Below are 23,310 nucleotides of genomic sequence, written 5' to 3'. Positions count from 1 at the left end.
CATTCCCAGTAATCTATATGTATAATCATTTTATGGCTTGAAATATGATTATGCCTCACTTAAGTTAAAATGGATTTTTTGAAAAGGAGAAACCAAAGGAAAAGAGGGAAATATTGGGATTATGGGGCAACCTTTAATTCAAAAGGTTTTTCAGTTGTATCTGTTCTCAGAGATTGCAAATCAGACACCCAATCTCACACAGAGGCTGCGAGATGTCATGGGTTGCAGAAAGGATGAAAATCCTCTTGGGCTCTGGATTTCCAAAGTTCTGTAGGTTTGAACAAAACCCTCACTGCGATTTGGACTTGGGTTTTTGTGGTTAATATATGATAATAGGGTTATTACACAGTGATCCTTGAGCTTTTAGGTCAGCTGTGGCAATCAATCAAGAGACACTTCTTTTTTGGCAGCACACACTTCCATAAAAAATTCTCTGGCAAAAAAAAAAAAAAAATTTCTCTGGCAGACTCAAGTTAGTAATGACAGAGTAACCTCTATGTCAAATAATACACTGGATAAATTTTACATGTGCAAAAGCTCTGACAGAAGCTCTGGCGTTCCGGTTAAGTAGGAATCCAAGCTTCAAAACAGCATAGAAACCTCTTTATTCTACCCAAACTAAAGCTAGTTAAAGAAAATACATTATATCCATAAAAGTTGTTTAAAAATACACTTCAGGAGTAAGTTCACCTTTTGGTGCCTATTCTCTCTCAGTTCCTTTTCTTTAGTCTATTACAAATAATCTCCCTTAGACATTTTTTGCATTAAGATGACTCATACTTCTGAGTAAGTTCCAATTTCCTTAACTTCTACTGTATATTTGGTGTGGTGCTAGGATTAGTAAGAATATAAAGATGGACAAGATATCCCATAATATCTTACATCTTATTTCATAGTCATCATCTTTCAGAATCAAAGTTCAAAGGGATGGACAAATTGGGGATAATTTTTTAATTTGGTTCTCAGTTTACCTTGGTTTGTGTTTCCCACTAAGAAGATACTGTCATGTGATGATTCTTCTTCTCCATCCTCTGAAAATAAAAGGGGGTGAGGACTCTCTATGGACTAGTTGGATTGCAGCTAAATAACTTACCTTTCCTATCAGCCATTTTAAGTGAGGCAACAATTCTAATTTTGCCAAGGATAGGAGAATCTATTATGACATACAGTGGTCTGTTAAGCCAGTTCTGTTTTGGGGGGGAATAAAACAGAGAAAAACTTATCTAATTTGACCAAAAATAAATTCCCATAGATTGATCAAGAAAAATATGGGGAAAGGTAAGACTGACTAAGCAACCACTGATGTTGGCTTCTGAATTAACTCAACGATTCTCTTAATAACAGACCTATTAAGAAAAGAAAACTCAACTCTCAAGTATGGATAGAGTACATACTGACTTCTATGTAATGCCTATGCATACTCCAAGATGGAGCTCAGATGATTAAACTCCAAGTTCATTTTTCTAAGAACATGCTAAGGGAGAAGTGACAAAGATTCATGACTACCGCATGGATTAGATGCAGTAGTACTATCCAATAGAAATATCAAGCAATCACATATGTAATTTAAAATTTTCTAGGTATCACTGTCCATCAGAAATACAATGTGAGCTACATATATGATTTTTAATTTTCTAGTAACCCCATTACAAAAAAGTAAAGACAAATAAGAGATTCACTTAACCCTATGTTTTAACGTAATATTTTGAAATTATCATTTCAAAATGTAATCAATATTTAAAAAATTAATGAAATATTTGTGTTCCTTTTTTCTACTAAGTCTTTGAAATCGAGTGTGTGTTTTTTATTCACAGCATTTCTCGATTTGGACTGGCAACCTTTCAAGAATTTACTAGTCATACGTGGCTAGTGGCTGTTTTACTGGGTAGCATCGCTCTACAGAATTCTTAATGCAGCCAGAGATGCTACCATCAAACTAACAGTTCTGACCTTCTGGTTCGAAGAACCAAGTAGTAATGAAAATTTTTATATAATTTAAATAAGCTTCAAATGCTAAAAACCACACTTCTTGAGAAAAGAGATAAGATAATCCAATTTAAAGCTTGAACTATTATAATGATCTGAGAACAAACTTCAATTAACTTCAACAAGTAATTAATGTTCAACAATATTTCCTTACCAATTACCTAAACATTTGATATGATTTTGTCATTGAAGTATTTTCAACTCCAGATAATATTTGTGTACAAAACCCAAAAATTCCACCAACCAGTTCCCTGGGTGAAGTGCAGTCACTCCTATCAATTCAAATGAGCATGCCTATAAAGAAAATAAGGACCTTTAAACTACCATTTATATTATGGTTCCAAAGTCAAACTGCTCATCAGCAGTAACAACAGTTCCTGGTGTAGTTTGGCAGGAGGAGAACATGCAATGCAATTCACCGCGGACTTCCAAAGATCAAAACCAACCAGATATATAATCGTATGTTCAAACATTCTCATTTCGAAAAGATAGTTTGTTTCTGAAACAGCTAATTTGGAATTCACATAAATATGTCCTTAACTTCCCTTCTAACACAAGTATGAATTCCTCAAAGACCACAAGAGCCAAGTTTATACTTAACTATAGTGGAAAGGTTTGTCAAAATGATATTTTTCTATTACTGAACTTTTATTTTTGTTTGTTTAAGAACGTTTATATTTTTAAGAAAAATGTAAAATGATTATACAGGCAACCCCGTAGTAACTGTGCAACCACCCTTTATGTAAACTGTTGATAAAGACTTTTTTTCATGAAAAACAAAACCTCTTCCAAAAGAATTTTGAATTTTCCATCATGATTTTCATGTTTTAAGGCGCTATCTTATCTTGTGCTACCTGGTTTTAATGACGAATGCTGAACAGTCATCGCAAGAGAGGCGATGAACAGTGACGGACATCAGTGCTGGAAGCCCAGAACTTGGCCTCCCGCTGATGAGCTGCAGGACTAAGAATGCATTTCAAGTCTCTGCGTCTCAATTTCCTCATGTATAAAATTTGAAAATAAGAATAAATCAGCTTCAAGTCTTCTTATGTTCTGTAAATTACTAGGGAAATCATGGTAAAAATTTTAAAAGATTAGTCACTTGTTAAGCTCAGCAAAGAAGTTTTGCATTTTCAAGGAGTTTTCATTTAATCTGCTTTGTCTCTAGAAAGGCTAGCAATTGTTTGATTCTGCCACTAAATTAAGCATCCAATTTAATTCAGTGTTGGCTCTGTCTTGCTTCTTCCAAATCTGACATTCAAAAAGGAAAAACTCCAAGGTTGATTATTTAAATGTATAAATTGTTGTTCATTGTCTAATATATCTACTTTGTGATCTAACAGGGGCATGATAGAGAATCTATGGGAGCTATTAGCGAATCTGTATTTCTCCTCCACCATTTCAGTGGGCAAGAGTAAATCGTTGAGTTATATGGTCTGAAAGAATTAATATATCTCCAAAAGTTGAATACTACTCTTGCCAAAGCATAAAATTAATTATGTTATATTCTGAAGACTGACAAGACAATTATTTTTTATTGTGTTTACTTGTATGTTAAATTTGAGAAAAGAGTCAAAGGTTAAGTCTAATAACTGTATATTTATGAAGAAATTTCCATTCTCCTATGGCATAAAATTTCAATGTGGGTAGTCATTCTTCTAATATTCTAAAAACAACTATCCTCCAAAAATGTAGATAGATAGATAGATAGATAGATAGATAGATAGATAGATGATAGATAGATAGATGATAGAGATAGGCAGAGTGTATCTACGTACATACACATAATAACATTTTTAACTTTCTTATGGCTTTGCCTGTAACTTCATAGACATTAAGACTTAATGAGAATCCAGCCTAGTAACCAGCTTAAAAGGGAGTAGAGACACGAATGGAAATTCCTCGCTTCATCTTCTAATGGAAAGTGCTACTTTTAATTATGATTCTTTTTTGCAAACAGTGCTTTATATATAATTCAATACTTTGTTTGTGTATGAAATGCCTAGCTTGTTTGAATGGCATATGGATTCATTAATCCTCCTGGCCTGTTGGTTTTCATTTGATGATTTTTACATAGTACTTAATATTTTAATTACACAATAAGGACAATGGCTCTGAAAATAAATTGTAATTTTTATCTTGGCATGTCTGGGTTTGTAGCCATATATTTATATGCTGGTCAGTCACTCATCAGCTTTCTATTTTTTCTTTTTAATACAAATTTTAGGTTCAAGCTAGTGTGTTCTGCTTGATAATAAAATCATTTTGCAATATATATAATTTATTTTTGTATAATGTATTTAAACTATTAATTCCCATCTTTATAATAAAAAAGCAGTAGGAATATAATTTTAAGCAGAATGAAAGATTAAGCAAACCAAGAATAATGAAAAGTCAAAATATGCACACTGTGCAAAAACATGGTCACATAGATTTTGCCTTGTATAAACTTCATCCTGCCTATGTGGGTTTTAACATATTTCCATGGCTTTAAATAGGAAAACATTTTAAAGCTCAGCCCATGGGAAACCCAAGCTTGATTAGTTTTCCCTTTTACTACAGTCTGCAGAGTGTAAAACACAGCACATCAGAATTGAATTTGTCATCTCCAGACCTCACAGGAATTTTAGGAACTAAATAGTTAGGAAGCCATCCTGGTACTTCTCTTTGCTTTAATCAAAGTCGAAGTTTCAATTTAAACATTCAGGAAATCTCCCTTATTTAAAGCAATCAACTCGTTGCTGACAGGGTCTGGCCTTACTATGTTTAATTTTTTGGCATCAAGCAAAACTTGATTGGTCACAGCCAGTGCACAAGGAGTACTCCCCTTCCCTCAAAGAGGAAAGAAGGATTCCAGATCTTTGCTGCTTCCAACATGAGTCTAGAGATATCGATGCATTTTCAAATCAGCAATGCATTGATGTAAACCTCAACTGGAAAATGGAGCTAATGTTTAAGACGTACGTGGGTTTCAAAATCAAACAACCATCCCACTGAGGGCTGCTCTGCTGTAAAACAATTTTCTGAGACAGTATGAGTCAAGCTTCTTTATGCCTCCGATTTCTCCCTCTTTTGTCACACTTTGTAGAATATGTGGCAAGTCACCAAACTGCATTTTATTTTGAAGATTTCAATTTCCTATAGATGAAATAGACAACAGATCCAGTGAGGTATGAAGCAGGAGCAGGGTTATGGCATGCGTAAAAGATAGACACCAGAATCTCCCAGGAAAACAGGTTTAAGAAATGGTTTCATGTGATGCAGGCATAGAGGCAGAGGAGGATGCAGATGTGGGGGCAAAAGTAGAAATTGAGATAAAGATATAGACACAACCTACTACATGTAAGAAATATGAATATAAAAAGAGCTAACAGAACTACACGAATTGTACTAAGATTGAAAAGCATTATTAAAGCTCTGAGAAGCAAATCATTCAGTCAAAAGTTTGGAATGATTGCATCTGTTCTTGGAGCTCTCAAAGGCTCATCTTACTGTAGTAAATACTCATAGATGGGGAAAATAGCTCAGTCAGTTAAGCATCTGTCTTTGATTCAGGTCATGATCTCAGGGTCCTGGAATCAAGCCCTGCGTGGAGCTCCCTACTCAGTGGGAAGTCTACTTCTCCCTCTACCCCTTCTGCTTGTGATCTCTCTATATATATATTCCATACTCTCTCTCTAAATAAATTGTTTATTTATTAAACAAATAAATAAATAAATATTTTTTAAATGGGAAAAATGAGGTGTTGGCTCTTTAGTTTGGTTACCCCATGGAGTTACTGCCAAAACATTGCTGAAAGTATTCCACACAAAATTCACCTCGGATCTTTACAGCCCTCTAGGATAGTTCTCCAAGAATGCCTTCCCTAAAAAGAAGCTAAGAAAGGTGGTAAATTATGTAGTAAACTTACTTGTTCTTGAGTGAGGATTATCTAGAAGGTGCTATATTTAAACACTTTCAACTTACACAAGGCAAATTTTAAAATAAAAATTAAGTGCTAATATTCTGTGTTGTCAAAATGCTTAAAATGCACAAGATTTTAAAATGCCTGTAAAGTTAGATTCATACAGGATTCTGTTATCTCCCAGACTATATTTGGCCTGTGTATTAGTCTAATTAGGCTACCATAACAAAATACCACAGACAGGGTGGCTTTAACAACAGAAATGTACTTTCTCACAGTTTTGGCAGCTAAAAGTCTCAGATTAAGGTCCAGAAGGGTCAGTTTCCAGGAAGAGCTCTCTTCCTGGTTTGCAGAGAGCTGTGAACTCACATGTCCTTTGCTCTGTGCTCCCATGGAAAGAGGGAGAAAGAGGGGGAAGAAAAACATGAGGTCTCTGGTGTCTCTCCTTATAAGGACACTTGTCCTTTCATATCAGGACCACACCCCCATGACCTCATTTAACAGTAATTACCACCTTACACCCTATCTCCAAATATAGTCACATTGGGGAATAGGACTATCACGTATGAATTTTAAGGTGACACAATTCAGTCCATAGTAGTCTATTAACAAGATCTCCGATATTTATGTTGTTTATCTACCAGCAGAGGAAAAATTCTCTTCCCCACATGAGCTGACAAATTTGTATACCTTCTCCAAATACATATATATACATTGTCAGAAATAAACTACAGTCTTGGAAATTAATCTGTGCATTTGTGTGTTGCAGTGTGGAAATCTGATACATTTCTCTAGACTATTTCATGTTTTCCTTGATGTTATTGATGAAAAAAGCCCACTTTAACAAATAATTCCATTCATGTATGCGTCCAAATTAGATGTTATAGAACAAAAAAGCTGGGAGCTTTAGCTTCTCTAAAAACCAGATTATTATTGACAACATGGCCTAGGATAACCGTACTATGCAATTTCATAGTTTTTACAGAAGTGCCTTTACTCTTGACTGGTAGGAAAGGAAATTGTACAAAAATTGCTCCCACAAATTAGGAGAAATGATGTTACACATTTCTGGGTACAGGGAAATACCTATTACACTTTCATTTTTCAACCATGGCATACCACAGCTCAAAACCCAGGGGCAAAGAACTCACTTAACTAAGATACATCCCATACATCACAAAAATGGGGCTGCCTTTCCTGAAAGATGATGTCATATTTGAGGCAAGTATATTGTGTTACTGAGTTTTCTGTACTTTTTCCTTGTAACTGTCACCATTTGGATATGATAAGTGAGGACAGCTACTTGATATACCGTGTTTTATTTCCGACTCATGTATCATTGGAGCCAGACTTTCTCCCAAGTGTGGTCTGGAGAGCCCTGGAGACCCACTGGTTAGTCTATAATGCTTCATAGGGAGGAAGAACTTGACTGGAGCAGGGGTACTGAGTAGAGTGATGGTTGCAGAAAGCAGTGAGGTCGTAGTAGTTCTTACCCACAAAAGGGGGCCAGAGAGCAGAAGTCTAACAAGTCTAAAACAAAGATTTATCACGAGGGCCTCATGGATAGAGGGCAAACATGGGACGATTAAACGCAAGGACCCCTTTTCTATCCCAGGGTGGCATTTTTCCCTCCTTTTAGCAAGCCACAGGACCCCAACTTGCTCTCCTTTCTTCCACCTCAACCCATTGTCTCCTGACATCTTCCCCAGCATCAACACCCTCCCCAACCAAGATGTGCTGCAGAGCCAGCTAGGTCCTCAGGGCTGCCTTCCTCCATATTGCCACAGAGGTACAAGATATTTTCTCTATCACCTGGTTTGTTGTTCTTGACAAGAGGGAAAGCAGAGAATACAGAAGCAGCAAACACAGAAAGCTCCAAATATCCCAGACTTCTTTCAGCCTTCTGAGATGATCCCTAGACTTCTGTCTCTCATCTTACTTCCGGGAATAGAACTCTCTGCTTATCTCTGCCTCCCTGCAGGGCAGCAGATCCCCTGCTTTAATGCAAACACTTTTAACTGAGGGTCATTGGGTGTAGCTCATTGTTTTTACCATCTCACAAGTGAGTGAGTACTTTGTATTTTCAAGGCACCACTGATGGGTGAAACTATATGAGATGGCCTCTGTCCTGCCCAAGAAAGTTCCTCCAGAACCATTTCTTCACACAGCATTTTACTTATCTTGTCACATTATTCACTTTAAAAAATACCATAGCAATCTTATGGCATCTTAAATGCAGAGTAAAACAAAATTCCAACATTGACATGGGGTATATATGAAAAGCTTATCCATCATCTTTACCTCAGTCCCACTATCCAGCCTGCTTCTACCTCTGCCTCTGTCCCAGTGGACAGTCAGTTTAGAGTGTCACTGTAAACAAAGTGTCTTATACATGTATGTAAGCCAATGCATATAGGAGGATTTATATATGTTTTTGTATGTATGCATGTATGTTTATCTATCATTTCTCTACCTATCATCTACCTATCCATTTATCAGCTTTCATCCTTTTGTTTCTAAATATAGTAAAATATACTATTGTATTGCATTGTCCCAAAAGTTTTGGCGCAATTTCAGGCATTAGTACTTTTATTTTTTTTTATTGTTTTTTTAAATAAATTTACTTTTTATTGGTGTTCAATTTACCAACATACAGAATAATACCCAGTGCTCATGCCGTCAAGTGCCTCCCTCAGTGCCCATCACCCACTCACCCCCACCCCTGCCCTCTTCCCCTTCCACCACCCCTAGTTCATTTCCCAGAGTTAGGAGTCTTTATGTTCTGTCTCCCTTCCTGATATTTCCCACACATTTCTTCTCCCTTCCCTTATATTCCCTTTCACTATTATTTATATTCCCCAAATGAATGAGACCATACACTGTTTGTCCTTCTCCGATTGACTTACTTCACTCAGCATAATACCCTCCAGTTCCATCCACGTGGAAGCAAATGGTGAGTATTTGTCATTTCTGATGGCTGAGGAATATTCCATTGTATACATAGACCACAGCTTCTTTATCCATCATCTTTCGATGGACACCGAGGCTCCTTCCACAGTTTGGCTTCTGTGGACATTGCTGCTAGAAACATCGGGGTGCAGGTGTCCCGGCGTTTCATTGCATCTGTATCTTTGGGGTAAATCCCCAACAGTGCAATTGCTGGGTCATAGGGCAGGCCTATTTTTAACTCTTTGAGGAACCTCCACACAGTTTTCCAGAGTGGCTGCACCAGTTCCCATTCCCACCAACAGTGTAAGAGGGTTCCCCTTTCTCCACATCCTCTCCAACATTTGTGGTTTCCTGCCTTGTTAATTTTCCCCATTCTCACTGGTGTCAGGTGGTATCTCATTGTGGTTCTGATTTGTATTTCCCTGATGGCAAGTGATGCGGAGCATTTTCTCATGTGCTCGTTGGCCATGTCCATGTCTTCCTCTGTGAGATTTCTCTTCATGTCTTTCAGGCATTAGTACTTTTAGCAGTATAAATGCTGTAAACTATCACCAAAAGACATAAAATTCTAATCATTTAAATTTTATTTACACTTGGTCCTTTAAATTTTGAGTAGTATCTTTTTAATTGTAATCTTCTGTTTTCATCAGCATTTGCCATCTTCATTTTGAGGGATTGAAATGTATATATTATTCTGCCCTTGCTTTTTCCAATTACTGTATCCTGGTGATTGTTCATCACGGTATATTTATAGATTTCTATCATTCTTTTTCAGAGCCACATTATAACCCATCATATGAATGGATGAGATATGATTTAACCAGCCTTCTGTTTATGTACTTTAGGTTGCTTATAACGACAATCTAAAGCCTATTCATATATATATATTATTTATATATATAATAATATACATAATATATATATACTTGCTCATTTATACTGATACGTATATATCAGTATAATATATAATATATTGTATATTTTATATATATATATGTATACTTGCTCATTTATACTGATATATCAATTAACAATGCTTTTGGTCACAAGTAAAAGAAATGTTGACCAACAGTGACAACACTATTTGTTTTAAATAGTCGCCCCCACACACGATATGAAGTCCCGAGGTAAGTGGTTGCAGGCAGTTTCAGCTGCTCAATGATGCCATAATTCATTGAAAAACCTATGCTTTCCATCTTTCCAGATCATCATTCTTAGTGCACTGGACTTTTGTCCTCATCCTTGTCACTTCCTGGTCATAGGAAGACTACCACAGCTCCAGGGATCACATCCATCATCCACACAAGAAGCAGGGGAGAGAAAGAGAAGCAATTACATCTGTCCGTTGGATGAGAACAGGAAAAGCTTTCCTAGAGCCTGTAGTAGATTTCCATCCTGCTGAGCAGGGACCCCAATGTGGGGTTGATGGCAGGACCCTAAGACCATGACCTGAGCCAAAGGCAGATGTTTAAGTGTCTGAACCACCCAGGCGCCTTTTAATGAACAGTAATCACATTCTACAAAGAAAATCCTACATTTAGGGCTAATCCTTACCTTTGTTTTCTTCTTTCTCCTCCCTTCTTCTGCTGCTTCTCCTCCTTTCTCCTCTAGATTGAAAGGTAAAACTCCAAGGCAATAAGCATAACCACACCATAGGCAAATGTGAGGAAAGACTGGAGAGGCACTGATCGTTGGATTGGGGCAATGACACAGCTAAAAATTTATCGAATGTTTATTATATGCCAGGCCATGTTTCTGTGTTTTACATTTATTAACAAATTTAACACTTACAACAATTTTTTTCTACATGGAGAGATCCATATTATCAGAACCATCAACAATAAACTAGGCAACAAAAGTGTGTAACTTTACAGGTTCCAGCCCTAGGCCACACCAGAAAAGACAGGGACAGTTAAAATTTCCTCATCTTCTTTGTCTAACTTCACCCCTGCCTTAAAGTCCATCCTCTGGTTGGCATACAGTTCTTAGCCTTAGCACAAAAACAATCAGCCCATCCTTATACCAGAGAAAGTACCAAAACTGCTCTCTTCAGCCCTGATCTTGGCAATGTGATGGACTTTCCAATCTGATTTATCCTTTTATAATTTATTTTTTTAATATTTTTATTTATTTATTCATGGGAGACACACAGAGGGAGAGGCAGAGACACAGGCAGAGGGACAAACAGGTTCCATGTGGAGAGCCAGATATGGGACTCGATCACGCGGGATCACGCCCTGAGCCAAAAGCAGATGCTCAACCACTGAGCCACCCAGGCATCCCTGGTTTATTCATTTAATGCCTCATCATCTTAATTAAGAAAAGTCTTGAATGAATTTTTCAAAATGTAAATTCGTGCTTCTTCATATACTATATAAATGACTAGTGAAATAAACTTCAGCTTGGCTTTTTCTGGTGAGTCAAAAGAGAACAAGATCAAGATTACTGGCCAGTTATTGCTTAGTTCCATTTGATGCTGAGTCAAGGAGCTTGAAAAGCAACAGCCAAGTTTGAGTTGACCAATTCTAAGAGTAAAACCTTTGTCGTCTTTCAGAAGACTTTCAGTATTCTAGTGCCATTGCTCGCTCGGGTCCTGCTGCAATCTGTTGCCGTAAGTCTGTCTTCGGGTTCAGGAACACGTAGTCAGCAGTAAAATCTACCAGACATTGGTGCTCAAGGTCTTACGTCACTGTCTCTCTAGCAGGGTCTCTTTCCCAGGGAAAACAATAGCTCGCGGTGACCTGTGTTGCCCACCCTCAGGGAGTTTGCAAAGGCCTCGGTGTCCGAGTGTAGCCTCTATGCCTCCTTGCAGCACGTTCCCATAGCTGGCTGCTGATCTCTCCAACCAGAAATGAACGTGCACACGTGGGAGCTCTGCCTTGCCCTAGAAGCTTCCCGCTCAGCTAAACTCCACATCCCAACGCTACCTCACTGTGGCCTGCATGGGTCACCCTCCCCGCTGACTTGACCTTCTGTCACTTCTCAGAAAGCGGAACAGTGAGCAGAATCTCTACCACCCTCGAGGTTTCACCTCCTTGACACACCCCAAGACATTGAGTTTGGGGCATTTCCAACTTAGGAAAGGAAGGCAAAAATCACATGCTAACTTTGGTATTATGAATCTGCTTGAAAATAGGGGGCCTGGAATAGCTGTATGCCAAAAAAATACTGGTCAAAACCACGATGAGACTTTTTTTTAAAAAATAAGAGGTTACACCAAGTTCTGGCTCCTCTTGTCTCCCAGCTGCTGTCTCACAGACCCCTGCACTATTCTAAGGGCCGGAAAGGCTTCTATACACAGGCTCATTTGTGGTCAACATAAACTAGACTGTAGCCTTGTACCCACTCTCTTTGCTTTGTTAAAAATAACACTAATACACATTCTTGTAGGAAATTTGGAGAATTCAGAAAAGCATGAAGGAAATAAAATTACCCGTAGGCCCACCACTCCACTCACTTTCTTAGCTGCTGAACTAAAAGCAAACACAGAAATCAAAAGAGCAGATAAATGTGCCCAGCGTTTTCTGGGTCCTTTTTACATTGTTCATATCCAAATATTTATTTAGCTGAGCAACTGGCAGCAAAATGGCTAAGCAAAAGAACTGCCTTCAAATCACAGCCTCTTAGAGACAGAATAGACAACCTGAAATCCTACCCAGGAATTTCCTTACACTACCTCTGAGGGAGCATAAGTAAGCCATATTCAGTTCAATGTTTCCAGGAAGGCTTTTCTGGACAGTTGGCTTTGCTCTGTGAATTTCTGTTTGCCAGAAACTTCTATTGACGTGAGGTACTTCCAACTCCTGGGTCCTAATCAGAACTCTGGAGCAACACAGAATATTTAACTTCCTCTTGTGTTATTTTTAACAATTAACCATTGAATCTTCCTAAATTTCTTATTTCAAGAGTAAACTATTCTGGACATACTATTCTGGATGAGCTCCACTTTGTTCAAATCATGATGTCACGAACTGAATAAAGAACACTAATTTTGCTGAATAACATAGGGGATGTCATGTCAACATCTGTGATACTGACACTGAATATCTATTAATATCTACCTAAGAGTCAAAATGCAATTAAAACACATTTTCTAATTATAACAATAGTTTCATTTCATTTAGGCTCACTGGCCACACCTTATACTGAAGATGCTTGCAGCAGCATTGGTGATAATCACCCTATTCCACCAGCCCTACAAGGACACTACTTGAACAATTTTGTGCCCCCATATATGCTATGATGGTTAATTTATGTGTCAACTTGGTTAAGTTGTGGTGCTCAATTGTTTGGTCAAACACCAGTCTACATGTTGTAATGAAGGTATTTTTTATATGTAATTAACATTTAAATCAGTAGACTTTGAGTAGAGCACTTACCCTCCACAATGTGAGTGAGCGTCAACCCTATAAGTTGAAACCTTAAGGAAAAAGACTGAAGTCCTAGAGGAAGTAATTCTTCCAGACTGCCTCTGTTCTCAAGAGACTATAAAATCAACTCTTACCAGAATTCCTAGCCTTCCAGCCTGCTTTACACAGTTTGGATTTGCCAACCCAATAACCATATAAGCCAGTTCTTTACAATAAATCTCTCTTTCCATCTCTCTCTCTTTCTCTGTCTCTATCTTATTGTTTCTATCTCTCCAATGGACTAATATGTGTGCATTGAGTCTTCTTCCTTTTCTCCTTTTCTTCCAACCTCCACTCTTCCTTGCTGTCTTTCCCCTTGCTTAACACATGTAGTCAAATGTGGACCAGTAGCTCAACTTATTTTTTGTTTACTAGACAAAAATCATCACTTCTATATGTGAATCATGGTTTTCTTGGCCTCATCTCCAAGCAAATATTCTTTGCCATTTTCATCCAATGAAATACCTCAGCACTTGCTTGCCCTATGAACCACAGTTCTCCTTCCCTCAAAATACAGACTAGAATCACCTTTGCAGAAAGCTTTATGATCTACACTCATGTGGCTCTGGTCACAGGCACCTCTAGCAACTCCCATAAAACACATACCTCTGTCATCTGCCTTCTTCTATTCTAGAACCATTTTTATGTGCTTTTTAAAAATTATTTTTCCTTGCTCTTTTCCTTTGGTTTCATCTGGGTTTTCTTTCATAGACAGATAGATAGATTTCTTTTTTTAAAGTAGGCTCCACACCCAGCATGGAGCCTAGTGTGGGGTTTGAACTCATGACCCTGAGATCAGGACCTGAACTGAAATCTCAGGATTGGTCGCTTAACCAACTGAGCCACCGAGGCACCTCTCTTTCCCATTTATATTCAACGCTCTTTAAAGATATGAAACATGTCTGATTTTTTAGTTTTGCCTAGAACTATGTTCAGCACGCAGAGTCTCCTTTATAAATATCCTTCACTTATAACTCATTCAAATAACTTGAGACTTTCTAGTATAGATGAAGGAGAGAGCTAGACACAAACTTAGCTAAAATTTCCATAAAACTAAGCTCTATTTGGATCATGTTTTAAGATCACTGAGAGATTTCAGCTATTTATCAAGCTTCTTTTAAGACCAATTTCCTGAGGGTCCAATGTTAAACTTTTCCAAATCCTACCAGTACACATGCTGAGAAGATTATATGCAATGATGTCGTGTTTCTCAAACTTTAATGTGCATAAGACTCACCTAAAGAGCTTGTTAAAATGCAGATTCTGATTGAGAATGTCTGGCTTGGGCCTGAAACCCTGCATCTGTAGCAATCTGTCAGGTGATGCTGATGCTGTGGGTCTATGCTCCACATTTTGAATAATATAGGTCTAATAGAATCTAGGCACTAAAGTCAGAGCTGAGCCCAAATTATGACTCTCTCACTTACTAACTCTGGGAAATGCCTAAAACAATAAAATATTGGTAAGATTAAATAAGCAGATGCATATGAAAGCACCTAGAGTAGTGTCTGGAATTTAAGAGCTGTTCAGTAATCTTTATTTCTTTCCCACTATGTGTATGACTATCCCTTTCAATTTGTTATGCCTCTCATGTCTCATTTTAACTTTATCAGCATCTAATGGTGGTATTTTTTCTCAAAACATCTTTAGATTAAAAAAACCTATTTAAATTATTTTTGGTTTTTAATCATCTCTGTAAAATAAGAAACTATTTCTGTACTCCATCCATTTTCATTGGCATACCACATCATTGTGTAGACTTTGAAGCTAAGCAGACCTGATTATTCAAATTGTTATATAAGTTACTTCATTTCTGTAAACCTTATTTTTCTTATTTGAAAAATAAGGATAATAGTAATCCAGGCTGCAGACATATGGAAAGGATTAAGTGAAAGCAAGAAAGTTAATCAGACTTTGATTCATAGTAAGCACTTATATCAGATACTTTGTGAGCTTCAATTTATACTTTAATGATCAGGGTGGCAAAACTACAAAGGAGACTTAATGCACAGATTTGACAGTCCTTCTCTGTCAAATTCAGGAACAGAAAGAGTGGGACTCAGAGACCTATGATGGGGACATCAGAGTGGATGAGCCTGAGAATCTCAACACCCAGGGTTCACTAAATCCACTGATTGAAAGAAGTTTCTTCCCCCTCTCAAGAGGACAGAAGCCTTCCTTTTCCTCTAAAGGCCTTACCTGAGGCAGTTGTCTTGCAAGATGATGCTTCCTCAAGATCTACCTTTCATCATGTATTGTCTACAGGTCAAACAATAGTGTCAAGTCTCTGCAGAGCACAAGTGTGGTCCTCCTTGCTTTGGGAGAAGATAGCTTACACATCAAAAAATTGCTAAACTTGGCAAATATAAAAGCAAGAACCAGGAGACTATGTATGAGGGTGGTCTTTAAGGGTATAGGACTACAAGGAGCAGAATATAAATGGCAGCAGATTGTAAGGTTGGTCAGGAACATTTATTGACAAGGGAGCACTCTCCCATGATTAGAGGTTCAATGTTGTATCAGTCTGCTATTGCCACAACAACCACATAATTTCAGTGATATGCCACAATAAACGTTTATTTCTCACTTTACTGAGGTTTGGCTGATATAGTCTGGGCTTGGCTAAGCTTGCTCCAAGCTGTGGGATGAATCCAGATCTGCAACTCATGTCTTTCATCTTCCTTGGAACAATGGTTATTCAAGGCATGGTCTTCTTGAGGCTAAAGATAGGAGTTCAGAGGACCAGTCCAATTGTGCACCCATATTTTAAATGTCTGCTACGATCATGTTCAATAGCATCCCAATAGCTAAACTGTCATGTAGCCAAGGACAATGTCCAAAGTGAAAGAAAAAAAATATTTTCATTATTTGCATATGGCATAATAGTCTACCTAGAAAACAAAGAATAGGTAGATTAAAATATAGGAATAGTGAGAAACGATAGCAAGGCAGCTAAATACAAGATCAGTGTGCAAAGAAAATTGCATTATATTTTTATAAAATATTATTATTAAAAATAATCTATGAAAGATACCATTTATAGTTGAATCAGAAAAGAAAAGGTACAAAGATAGATATAAATCTAACAAAAGATACCCAGGATGAGTATCTTTTGAGTGATATCTTTTGAGTGTGGAGAGAGTTTTAGATTTAAAAATATATCTTATATTCATGGGTAGGAAGACTCAAAATCATAAGGATATAAATTATCTCCAACAAAATATTAAATTCAGTTAAAAAATGCTAAGTAGTTTTTTCAATAATTTGACAAATAATTCTAGAATTTATATAGAAGAGCAAAACTCTAAGAGTAGCAAAGTCATTAAAGAAAGTGAACAATAAGAGTGAGAGAAGAAATATTCCTGTATCGAGATCTATTGTAAACCTAAATTAATTAACAAACTATAGTATTAGAACAGAGACAGATACATCTATCCATTGAACAGAATGAAGAACTTAGATTAAGACTCCTGCTAAGAACTAGGACAATTTGTCATCCATACTTAAAGAAAAACAAAATTGAATCTTTCAATTATACCTCCTCATGAAATGATAATTCCAGTAAATTAGGCTGAAATGTAGAAGACAAACCTTTAAAATTTAAAAGATAGTATAAGAAGAGATCATTATGAGGGCACCTGGGTGGTTCAGTCAAGTAAGTATCTGCATTTGGCTTGGGTCATGAACTCAGGGTCCTGGGATCAAGCCCAGCCTCGGGGTCCCTACTCAGCAGAGTGTCTACTTCTCCCTCTCCCACTCTCTCTGCCCCTCCCTCCTGCTCACACTTGCTCTCTCTCTGTCTCTCAAATGAATAAATGAAATGTAAAAAAAAGAGAGAGAGAGAGAGAGAGAGAGAGAGAAAAGAGATCATGACAAATTTTCGATATGGAACATTTTTATGAAATAAGATGTGGAAAAAACTATGACAAAAAGATTAATGAATTTGACTGCATTTAAATTATTTCCAATGGTCAAGGAGGGTAACCATCCTAAGATGGCATGAATTTCCCCCAGATAGTGAGTGCCTAGTGCACTTTCACACTGTGATGGCAGAGAAGTCCCAAAGCTTCTTCAGTGCCTGAAGAAGAGGTAGGGTTGAAAGAATATAATGGGGTGCACAAGCCACCACATGAAAGTCTTGCTAAATGTAGTCATAATTCAGTTTTTTAAATTTAAAGATATCCACTCAGTTATTTTAGTAGGTATTATTTGATGACTCCAATATCATAAGTTGCTTATGGAAATTCCAGTAAAATCCACTCAGTGGTTAATTTTCTTAAATGCTTAGTGATCTTTGATTCTGATCTCTTTGGCTTCTTTTTACCCATGAAAAATTGAGGATGCTTACCTTTGGAGAAGAATTATGTTTGTTTCTATTAGAAGCAGGAAAGTACTACTGACCTTGGGCAATTTTATCCCCCTTAGAAAGTTCTTGGATTAATTCTGGAGTCTTTGATTTATTTGTCCCATTTTGCCTATGGCCAAAGACAGTTTCCCAGATGTAGCATTCATATAGGCATGTATATTTTAGGCAAAGTTAACTTTTGAGTTTGTTTAATGATATATTTTTTTCGCATATATTTTCAGCATATATTTTTGTGTTTTTGTTTCTAGGTGGCAGGTTTTTCTTTATTTCCTGCAAGTCCTGAAATCCAATTAAAATATGTTTTATGCAGATCTAATTTTTTTTCCCCTCTGAGGGCCCTTCAAGTGTCTGGTCTGCCAGATTGACAGCAGCCAAGGGCTTGGGTGCCTAATTTTGGATGGAGCCTGGCAGTGTGAAATTGGTTGTTCTTAGGCCACAACAATACCTTACCCTCCCTTGTGTAAAACCTGCCACACTTCCTGCCTGCTCTGTATTACTCCTTCCCACTGCCTCCTTCACTTTAGTTCCATCAGTGTAGAATATTTAAGGAATCTAACAAATGCTCCAAGATGAAGTATGAAAGATTACCAGCCCATGGCTTTCTATCTTTTCACCTATAACTATAGTTCTTTCTCTGCTGGTTTTTATTCTAAAAGCAAAAGGAAAATGAGTATAGTCATCATAACCTGTGCCTTGATCTAATTAAATCCCATCACAAGATAGAGAGTAAGCTGACTACAGGGCTAATGTGAAACAATAAATAATTTAGTTAGCAAATTCTAAAATAGTTGACAATTCTGTTTTCACTGTGCAATTCTGGCCTATTGCCAGACAGAAAAGTTAAAACCATTTTACTATTCAAAAGCAAGTATAGCTCAACTCAATTTTAAATCACATATTGAACATCATTAGATTACTATCATTTTCCTGCTTTGCTCTAGTTCTTAAAAAAAAAAAGAAATCTGTCTGCTTCTCTTCTATTATGTCTAACTCACAACAAATAAAGCCTTAGAATTCATAGTCAGAAAAACACAATCATGATACTTTCTATGTTTCCTTTCACTATGAACCAAATTGTTCATTTAAAATTCTGGCTACATTTAGGATCCTAAAGGCACGTTAGGTACAATCCAACATTTCTTTCCCTCTGGTGGCAGTTGAAAGCACACTTTCCAAAGTCTTATTCACTCATCTAGCAGTGACTTCCCTTGTAGAGTTTCTAGTTATATTTTGTTAATATCCTTAATAAAACAAAGAATACAGTGAAAATATAATCAGATCAGATTTTTTTTTAAAACTTCATATTTTATACTTTCCCCTGAAGTGTTATCCACAACACTTCCCTGGCTTTGAGATAAGTTATGAAGTGCTGATAATTTTACCTTCCAATTTATTTCTTTTTCTTAAAAAGATGAGGCCATAAGTTCATGTTTTAAAAAAATGACTCTGCTCCAAGCGGAGGTGATTCCAATTAACCTTCCAACATAAAGGAAATGAGCAAAGTGAACAAACTGTATACTTCAGGAAAGGGAAATCTACCAAGATAGTAAAAAATTATTGGAACAGAATATGAGAAAATATAGGAACCTGGGAAGATGAGTCTGAGATTTGAGTCCATTTTTTTCCCTGTGAACATTTCTGACTCTAAATGGAGCAGTTGTGAGGCTAAGCTAGGCTTTTAGCAAACTAGCAGTAGCAGAGATCAAGGATTGAGGTCGAACCTGTCAAAGGAGTGGCATTCTGGTGATTCTCCTTGCTTTTGTGTGGCCACACCTTAAGAATGAACAAAAAGCAAAAGTCCTCCAGAGTGGCTAAGATACAGCTTTAGGCCATGAAATCCTTAAAATTGGACTGAGTAAATCCCAATACTGCCCAGGCCCCTGGTGAGAGCAAATGTAGATCCTCTCTCTGGAGGAGGATAACACCACCATAAGCCTCAAAGTATTTCTTTATGCAGTTTTGCACAATCAATTTCTGGTACATCATGAAAATCCAGTTACATTAGGAGAAAATAGCACATTCAAGGAAATCTGCAGAAACAAAAGCAAGAAACGGATCTAGGAGGTCTCTTTATATATGGAGATATAAAACACAAACTGTAAAATAACTGTGCATTCTATGTTCAAAGAAATAGTAGACAAGATTGAGAATTAGAACTGAAAGTTATAAAGAAAAAACTAACTGGAAATTCTGCAATCTAAATCAATTTATCAAGATTAAGAAATCACTGCTTAGGTATTATAAGAAATTTGACCCAGCTAAAGACAGAATTAGTAGCTACAAAATAAGAAAAAAGAAAATATCTGGAAGAAAGCAGAGAGTCATAGAAGAAAAATACCGAGAAATGGATATAAGATTTAGAAGATGCAGTGGGAATTCTAATATGTAAGTATTTGAAATATCAGACATAGAAGAAGGAGACAATGTGAACAGAAAAAATATTTGAAGAGATAGGTTTTTTTGTGTGTTTTTTTTAAAGAGATAGGTGTTGATGAAAAATATTGAACTAGAGATTTAAGAATCCTTAAAAACTGTAAGCAGGATTAAAACATTTCATACATAGGTATATCATAGCAAACCCGATGAATCCCAGCTGCCTTTACAAAGGCAAGAGAAATAGGACAGTCATCAAAGGACAACAGTTGCACAGAGAGCCATCTTCTCAATAGACAAAAAGTAAATAAAAATGATACAATGAAATAATATATTTATGGGTCTGAGGATAATATCACTAACCTAGAATTTTATTTATTTTATTTTATTTTAAGATTTTATTTATTCATGAGAGACACAGAGAGAGGGAAAGAAGCAGGGACACAGGCAGAGGGAGAAGCAGGCTCTATGCAAGCAGCCCAATAAGGAACCTGGTGAAGGAAGGGAACAGCTATGGCTTCTCTCTGAAAACCCTCCAAGGGAAAAAGGGAGTGTACATGACTGATATAACACCTCAAGGTGTGACTATGAAAGCTGGTGTCTTGGCAGGTGATCACTTGATTGAAGTGAATGGAGAGAATGTAGAAGATGCCAGCCATGAGGAAGTGATTGCAAAGGTGAAGAACTCTGGAAGCCATGTCATGTTCCTGTTGGTGGTCAAGGAGACTGACAAGCTCCATACTGAGCAGAAGATAGAATTCAAGAGAGAAGCAGCCAGTCTGAAACTGCTACCCCGCCAGCCTCGGGTCGAGATGAAGAAGGGAGGCAATGGATATGGTTTCTATCTGAGGGCAGGTCCAGAACAGAAAGGTCAAGTCATCAAGGACATAGATTCTGGAAGTCCAGCAGAGGAGGCTGGCTTGAAGAACAATGACCTGCTGGTGACTGTCAATGGCGAGTCTGTGGAATCCCTGGATCATGACAGTGTGGTGGAAATGATTAGAAAGGGCGGAGATCAGACTTCGCTGCTGGTGGTAGACAGAGATGGACAACATGTACAGACTGGCTCATTTTTCTTCAATTCTCTACTATCAAAGTCAAGAACTGCCTAATGGTTCTGTCAAGGAGGCTCCAGCTCCTACTCTTGCTCCTCCAGAGGTTTCAAGTTCAGATACTACAGAGGAAGTAGGAAATCATAAGCCTAAACTCTGCAGGCTGGTTAAAGGCGAAAATGACTATGGCTTCCACTTAAACGCGATTCAGGGTCAGCCAGGCTCCTTCATCAAAGAGGTACAGAAGGGCAGCCCTGCTGAATTGGCAGGGTTGGAGGATGAAGATATCATCATTGAAGTGAATGGAGCGAAGGTGGTGGATGAACCCTATGAGAAGGTGGTAGACAGAATCCAGAGCAGTGGGAAGAATGTCACACTCTTGGTCTGTGGAAAGAAGGCCTAAGATTATTTCCAGGGTAAGAAAATCCCTGTTGTTTCCTCCATGGCTGATCCACTGGATGAAACTCCTGATTCCAAAGAAGAAACACTGGCAGAACCAGAGCTCGAGTCACATGTGGCAAAAGAACGAGCTCACAGTACAGCCTCACATTCTTCTTCCAATTCTGAAGACACAGAGATGTGATGAAAGCAAATAATGCCTTTGGCTGACAGCTGTTTCTGGGTATTTAGTACGAGTCCTTTCCCAAAGAATGAGCTGCCACCCATTTACTGTCTCTATTAGAGAAGAACTCCTCTGGGAACCACTTCATCATGTGTGACTGTCTTCTGTTGTTATTTGTCTTGGGGGTGACTATTGCAGTAGATGGCTTATTTATGGTCAATTTAAGGCAGCAACCAGATTCTTTACATGTGATCTCTTTCAAGCTTCAACTTCACTACATTTCTCTATATGATGATATTTCTTAATTCTATAGGCTCCTGTGCACCAAAGATGATTCATAAATCTGTCTATGTGAGAGCTGCTATAAAATATCTGAGCAGATAAGCCTATTAAAATTATGCTTTTGTAAGAATGTTGTGATTGCTAAAATAGATGCCATTAAAAATGAGAAAAAAAAAACATCCCTAGAAGAAGTCATAAATCCAAAGCAAGTAGTTCCTCAATCCGTAATGTACAACATGACCAATACAAGCAAACATGGAATAGTTATACTGCAAGACAAATCAGACGACCTTCCTCACGGGGTGTTATCTGCCATGAAGTGCCTGGCAAATTTGTGTGTAACATTTGTCTGGTGATACAAAAGTTTGAAGACAGGGACGCCTAGGGTACTCTGCGATTGAGCGTCTGCCTTTGGCCCAGGGCGTGACCCCAGGGTCCTGGGGTCGGGTCCCGCATTGGGCTCCCTGCATGAAGCCTACTTCTCCCTCTGCCTGTGTCTCTGTCTCTCTCTGTGTCTCTCATGAATAAATAAACAAAATCTTAAAAAAAAAAAAAAAAAAAAGATCACGCCCTGGGCCAAAGGCAGGCGCTAAACCTCTAAGCCACCCAGAGATCCCTAACCTAGAATTTTAAATCCAACAAAAGTATTCTTCAAGAGTGAAAAGTAAATATTTTTCAAAAAAACAGAAACTGAGAAAATTCCTCTCCTGAGAACCTGTACTGATAAATAGCCATCAGGTAGCAGGAAAACAAATTCAGATGAAAGTATGGGATGCAGGCAGGAAGAGAAAGCAATAGAAAAGGCAAATGCATGGGTAAATCCCAATGAATATTGACTACAGATTACAACAATAACATGTAATTAAAAGTGACTTAAGGATACATTAGAGCAATGAATTAGAATGGGAATCACATAAACAGACCTATGCATATATAGACTTGATATATTTAAAAGATAGCTCTATAGAGCAGCAGAAGTAAAATGTATTGGGATAATTGGATATCAATATTTTTTAAAATGGAAGTTATCCTTTACTTCATACATATACAAAAAATAAATTCCAAGTAGACTTTATTTTTTAAATATTTTATTTATTTATTCATGAGAGACCTAGAGAGACAGGCAGAGACACAGGTAGAGGGAAAAATAGGCTCCATGTAGGGAGCCTGATGTGGGACTCGATCCCGGAACTCCAGGATCACTCCCTGAGCCAAAGGCAGCCGCCCAACCGCTGAGCCACTCAGGCATCCCAATTCCAAGTATATTTTATATACAAGTGTGAAAAGCAAATACTAACACTCCAGGAGATAATTGAGGAGAATACCTTTATGACCTTAGAGTAAGGAAAAACCTTTCAAGAGGCAAAAAATGGCACTAACCATAAAGGAAAAGATTGATAAAATGGTCTACATTAAAGTCAACATCT

At 37.5% G+C, this 23,310-nt stretch overlaps 1 protein-coding gene across 1 annotated transcript; it reads left to right on the top strand.

The window, feature by feature from the left end:
- The first annotated feature begins 20,491 nt into the window (after positions 1–20,491).
- On the top strand, positions 20,492–21,650 carry LOC121485051 (putative PDZ domain-containing protein PDZK1P1). The gene is given in 2 exon segments (XM_041745064.1): positions 20,492–21,026; positions 21,028–21,650. Coding segments are annotated over 2 exon segments (1,077 nt in total). The 5' UTR covers positions 20,492–20,544; the 3' UTR covers positions 21,623–21,650.
- Positions 21,651–23,310: the final 1,660 nt, after the last annotated feature.

This window comes from Vulpes lagopus, chromosome 2 (assembly GCF_018345385.1).
Source record: "Vulpes lagopus strain Blue_001 chromosome 2, ASM1834538v1, whole genome shotgun sequence".
NCBI lineage: Eukaryota > Metazoa > Chordata > Mammalia > Carnivora > Canidae > Vulpes > Vulpes lagopus.
This window is presented reverse-complemented; position numbering and strand designations above follow the sequence as displayed.